Consider the following 6,310-nt stretch of genomic DNA (forward strand, 5'->3'; position numbering starts at 1 on the left):
CAAGCTAGCATCAAACACAACAAAGGCTGTCAATTGAATGGCGTTTTGAGTTAACGTTAGCATAGATAGCTAAAACGTGTTTGAAAGGACTGCTAGCTTAGCTACAAGCTAGCAATCAAACACAACAAAGGCTGTCAGCAGACTGGTGTTTCGAGCTAACGTTAGATATCAAACAATAATAGCTACAACATTTTTGAAATGATTTCCGTTTTCTGTTATTGTTTGTAAAGAGAATAGTTTATTATTTCATGGATTTCACTCATTTCAGTATGACACATCATGCTACAAACCGTTTATATCTGAGCATGCACGACTCTACTCTGCACTCGAGTCACATCGGGGAGCGACACTGCGTACCGTTACCGCTCAGGGAGTAAACCAAGCAGTGGTCCAAACCACTGTAAGGCATGTGGGGGGGTGGGGACTCAAAATGCTTCTGAACTTAAAATGCCTTTGCATTTATATTGTTTTACTACTTACACAGTTATTTGAAGTATAAATTATGCACAATTCACAACGGGGTTTTAATAAGAATTTTACTCTCAGATGGGGTGGGTCCTGACCCCCCCCCCCCTTGATTTCTGCCTACAGTTACACAAGTCACACAAATTAGGATTCAATAAAAATATGATGTATTATATCCTGTTAAATAATTTTAATTCAAGGCATTTCCATCTATAAATAGTTTGGTTGCTAGGCACGATTTAATACTAATTACCATAAATGTATTATAATATGTAAAAACAGTAAATAACAGTGGTCGTGAGACTGGAACCTACAAATAACAAAGAAATAGGCATATTCTAATGTTTAGTGCAGGAAATGATGACGGAGCCATCGATGCAACTAAATAACAAACGGATGTCCCCTCTCTGGTGCTGAACGTAGATCTCATCGAGGAAGCGCCAGAAGTGGCCGCACCGAATCCACTGGCTGAAAGGCTGAAACAAGGAGCAGGTAACACAAAAACCCACTTTCCTTCTGTCTTTTTGTTAAACGCAGTGCTGTGAGGGTCCAACCCATTCTCCCTCCTACCTCGTCAAACGAACGCGTGGTCAGGATCCCCGGCGTCCCGTTTTTAACGCTCCCGTTCTTCTACATGGCGAGATTAGATTAGACTTTTATTAATCCTAAATTGGGAAATTTCCGTGCTACAGCACACAGCACATATACGGACTATTCAAGAAATAACGAATAATAAATAGGGTGGAATACAAGAACAAATATTCAAAACATAAAGAGGGAAAAAAAAAATCCAAAGGAAAGAAGACACCAACTTCACACAAGCGGCCCGCGACCGCTCGACCAATCATGAGTCAATCACAGCTGTCAGTTGTGAGGGTTCACCCCATTTTTTTATATTATTAAATAACAACAACAAAAACTGTTTGAAAAATGAACAATTGAACAAACATCAATGTGGTCAGAATGACCTAAAATGACAGAAACCATCTTTAGTGAGAAATTTATATTTAAATTAGACGTTTACTTTAAGTTTACTTTAAGTTTATTTTATTTTGGTACATGTGGTGGGTGGGATTTATGGCCTTTACTGCAGCCAGCCACCAGGGGCCATCCAGATGTTTTGGCTCCACTTATGCAGTCTATGCCAGAGATATTCAACAGGGGGTCCCTGACCCCTAGGGGCTGCTCAGAGTTAGTGCAGGGGGGCCGCAAAATGATATTAAAAAAACACTTTTTGGGAAGTTTTATTTTTATAAATCCAGCATATTATAACAAACATAAATTATTTGGCCTGTTTGTAAAAATAAAATAAAAGGTAAAGTAGCAACTACGGTAGCCATACAGTTAAGATTAAGGATTCACTGTGCTATCCACATATATGTTTAACATCAACACATGATGTAAAAAATCATATATTAGAATTCATTCATTTTCATACATGCAACTTCAGCCAAGGGGTCCTTGGCCTACGAAACGTTGAAGGTCTATGCACTGAGCCCTGGTTTTGACCCCTCCATCCACCAAACCACTACACCACCTCCCGGTGTTGCGGTTGAAGCCCGCCTCAAGACGCTGATCAAGCTGCCTTCTGTGACGAGTTGGGAGTAAGAACGGGACGGTCTCCGTTTTTTAAGACTGAAATAAAGCTTTGAAGTTCTAGGACATTAGCGGCCACTTTAATAAATGTGCCCTGAATCATCCTATTCACTTGTTCTGACAACGTGACGTCCTTGTTATCCCAGTGCAGAGGGCCCCTGCTGATTCCCATGGTAAACCCTGTGCACTTTTATATGGAAACCTACATCTGGAATGTGCATCCCATGTGTCTGTCCCTTTATGTTTAACCTGCACAAAGGAAGATAAAAGATGGATGGCCCTGTTTAACTGAATCCCTTGAGATGTATTTACATTTTGTCTGTTAACATTGGCGTCCAGCTTCTTGTCCGTACTGTAACAGGCAGAATGTCTCTATGTGGAATGATGTGGATGGATTTGTTGACCCCTAGCTTTCAGTCAGCATGTTCTCGATGAGAGGAAATCTATATTTGTTTTGCATGGATTGGTCAAAACAGGCGTTGGTACCATTTTTAACAGGACTCATTTGGGAATAAATACAATTTGTTTGGGTTTCGTCCTCACAGAAGGACATTTGAAATCTCCACCTGTTGCATGACATCTCTTTTTTTTTGGGATCTGACTGGGACATCTGCTCTCTTCCCAGCATGCAACGTGCTCTACATCAACTCAGTGGAGATGGAGTCCCTGACAGGCCCTCAGGCTGTTGCCAAGGCGATATCTGAGACACTGGCTGCCTCTTCTCCAGCGACTGCCACCATTGTGCACTTCAAGGTGTCTTCACAAGGCATCACGCTGACCGACAACCAGAGGAAGTAAGTCTGGAGCCCACCTGTAACGTTTGAAAGATGCCTCCCAAGATCAACATTGCATCACATAAGGAGGAGGGCTGGGTATCGTCAATTTGTTTCTATTCCGATTTCACACGGTTCCAAATCGATTCTATTTAAGAACCGACCCCAAAGCAGTTACATTAATGTACTTTTTATTTAACATGGACACACAATAAAGTGCAGCTCTACAGACTCTACAGTCAGTTAGTATTGATTTCATCCAGATATCTTGAGGTGACACAGGGAACCATTTGAAACCATTTGAACCATATGTAGCCTATCTTTTGGATTGGTTCTTCAACCCACTTCCCCACAATGTGGCACAAACTAGTTGATACTAACAGATTCCTTAGGTCTTCTATTTTCATACGATACGGATAGATACAGATGACAGATCAACTCTTGGATTTTAGGAACGGTTTTTGGATCATTAAAATGCACATCGTTTTAAATGGATAATTATAATGAGACTTTGCTGCAGACAGAGTCTGATGTCTGAATACCTGAGAGACATGAGATGCTTGTTTTGATAGGCAGGTGTCGACAGGAGCCCCTGCACACAGTCAGAGGCAATACCGCCAACACAGGATTAAAGGATCCCAGTGTTTCAGGGAGACAAAACAACGCATGCAGAAACAGACCAGAACTGAGCTCAGCACCATGGGTGATCGAGCCTTCTGCTCTGCCGCTCCTCGGACTTGGAATGCCCCCCCTGACCATCTGAGGGCACCACAAGCTATTGAGACCTTTAAAAAAGGACTAAAAACATTTCTTTTTAGCAGAACCTATGAGTCTGTGGCTGTAATCAGCTAACCGATTTCCTGGTGGGGAGCAGGTATCGGCCATGCTCCGTGTATCAGCATGGCGGTGTACACTACCTCCACGTTAAACTTATGTTTGCATACTTCATAATGCACATTCTCACAATGCTTTTCTTTTTGTTGTATTTTGGCGGTTGTCTAATCTCTTCTGTAATGTTTTCTGCTTTTACAGGCTTTTCTTCCGACGCCACTATCCCACCAACACTGTCACGTTCTGCGATACTGACCCTCAGGACAGAAAGTGAGCACAGAGACATGAAAAGGCTTTCTTAAAATTCCACTAGTGGTTAGTTCTAGTGCTGCTCAGATGCTCAATTACTGTTGACTTCCACAATGATTAAAAAAATGTAGAAGAAGGTTCAAATTCTTGTTGTTCTTAACAGCTTTGTCCACTGTTTGTGTTCTTATTTCCACTATTATTGATCGTGTGAGTCATGCGTTCTACTCATTTGATGCAGTTAACTTCTCAGAAACTTACCAGCAAGTCCACCATTCATCAGTCTGCAGCTGTCTTAAAATGTTAACACTTGTTTAAATCTCTACAGGTGGAACAAGCCGGAGGGAGGCACAGCCAAGTAAGTTACACTGCTACTGATCTGAACAAAGGGGATTAATCAGGGAATCATATTTGAATCATATTTAACTAACTAAAGGACCGTACCTCGGTTTTGTACAGCTAAAATTAAAATTGCTTGTTTGGGAAAAGTATCACCACAACCTGACCGCTGCAGCAGAGGAAACTGCATCTGAAATGTAATGTCTGAGTGTAAACTACTTCATCTGACACTCACAGTATTATGTAAGTAGCCAGCAATCATTAGATGTTGGCTTTTTTATATAATCAGATTCCAATTTTCCAGCTGACATCAAAACCGTTTTGATGTCAGTTGTCTGCAAATCCCATCATCTGCAGCTGAGTTCATCTGTAGTCTTAGTTAAGAGTTAGCTGGTCATTTGCGACATTCTTTTTAAATACCCCCCGAGTATCAAAAACCTCGTCAGACTAGGTGTGTTAATTTAAAACTGATGCAATTTAAAAATGTATCTGTTTGAATAAATATTTCAAAGTAATAATTGTAGTTAAGGTCCCATGTTGTAAAAAGTGAGATTTCCATGACGATCCAGAGATTTAGAGAGCGAAGCTGCGGATGACCCAGAAACGTTGACCAATCAGAGCAGACTGGGCTTTATTGGGAGGGGGTTCTTAAAGAGACAGGCACTAGAACAGACTGTTTCAGACGGAGGGTGAATACAGGTCTATTCAGACATACAGGATGAGAAAAATAATGTGTTTTAAACAATAAAACATGTAAACATGTTCCAGTAGAAACCCAAAATACAACTAGGAACCTGTAAATGAGCTTGATATGGAACCTTTAATGAAAAAAAGGCAATGGCAAACAAGCTAAGTTGAATCTAAATATCTTCTTCATAAATTCCGTTCTCTATGGATATGGATTCTGTTGTTGACACAGTCCAAGTGCTTATCGTTACGTTGTCTTTCCAGGCTGTTTGGGTTCGTGGCGCGGAAGCAGGGAAGCACAACGGACAACGTCAGCCACCTCTTCGCCGAGATCGACCCCGAGCAGCCCGCCAACGCCATCGTCAACTTCGTCTCCAAGATGATCGCCGCGCAGAAACGATGAGAGCTGTCCGCAAAACCCTGGCGCTTTTTTTTTTTTTTTTTTTTTTTTTTAAATGCCTTTGGTTATTTTCTTTCCTTTTAACTACGGACACTTACTTTCTGTTGTGGACAGTTAAGCATTTGCTTAGTTTTCCTGCTCCTTTACTTTTCTGTGTGACTGTGTGTTTGTGAACGCACGAGAACAAATTGGTGTGCGTGTGTGTGTGTGTGTGTGTGTTTCTGTGTGTGTGTGGTGTGTGTGTGTGTCTGTGTGTGGGTGGTGTGTGTGTGTGGTTGTGTGTGTTGTGTGTGTGTGTGTGCCTCATGCATGTGCTTTTCTTCTTGGACGGACTCCAGAATGGACCGAGAGAAGTGCGGGATGGGGCGTGGCTGTGTGACCGTGGGCCGGGAGGCGGTTCGGATCCCCCTGGCAGGGTGACTGACACGAAGCGGGAGAGGGAATGACATCGTGTGTGCAAATGTTAAATTGTTTTTTAGCAGTTGTTTCATTTTTTTTTATTTTTTTTAAGAGAAGAAGTCAAGTTGTGGGATGTGAAGGTGGATTGTAAATCTATCAGTCAACCAAAGATTTAAAAAAAAAAAAAAAAAAAAAAAAAAGCAGTCAGGGCGCGTATCGTGTGCCATTGTCAGAGCGTCGGAAGTATTCTTTTGTAAAACTAAAATATGGCTGCTTGATCAAAAAATACTGTTTCCTTCTGTATGTACTGATGCTGTAGGTCGAGCCTGCACCGTTGCCGTCTTGCGAACGATGTTTTCGGACATTTTTCCGCAGCTGGTGAGGTCTGTGTAAATATTCTGGGTTGCTTTAGGAGTAGGACTGTTCTAGATGACATTTGGTGTCTGACTTATTTTGTAATGCAGAGCTTTGTAAGAAAAAGAACATAAAAAAACCTCCTCCAGGCTGTCTTAAATATACCAATAGCCAAAGTATAAAACACGGTTGCTCTCCAAAATGGCCGCAGGTCCTTCCT

General features: G+C 41.6%; 1 protein-coding gene across 10 annotated transcripts in view; it reads left to right on the forward strand.

Annotated features, from left to right (window-relative positions):
- tns1b (tensin 1b) overlaps positions 1-5,758 on the forward strand; it is a 231,673-nt gene extending 225,915 nt beyond the window's left edge. For 8 of the 10 annotated variants that reach the window (XM_032528887.1, XM_032528892.1, XM_032528888.1 and 5 more), the window contains 6 exons: positions 889-957; positions 2,208-2,234; positions 2,687-2,855; positions 3,867-3,935; positions 4,240-4,269; positions 5,202-5,758. In XM_032528887.1, coding sequence (XP_032384778.1) covers positions 889-957; positions 2,208-2,234; positions 2,687-2,855; positions 3,867-3,935; positions 4,240-4,269; positions 5,202-5,340 — 503 coding nt within the window. In that variant the 3' untranslated portion in view covers positions 5,341-5,758. Of the gene's footprint in view, positions 1-888; positions 958-2,207; positions 2,235-2,686; positions 2,856-3,866; positions 3,936-4,239; positions 4,270-5,201 lie in introns of those variants that run through there. The other 2 variants (XM_032528891.1, XM_032528897.1) reach the window with 2 other exon arrangements.
- Positions 5,759-6,310: the final 552 nt, after the last annotated feature.

This window comes from Etheostoma spectabile, chromosome 11 (genome assembly GCF_008692095.1).
Source record: "Etheostoma spectabile isolate EspeVRDwgs_2016 chromosome 11, UIUC_Espe_1.0, whole genome shotgun sequence".
Classification (NCBI taxonomy): domain Eukaryota; kingdom Metazoa; phylum Chordata; class Actinopteri; order Perciformes; family Percidae; genus Etheostoma; species Etheostoma spectabile.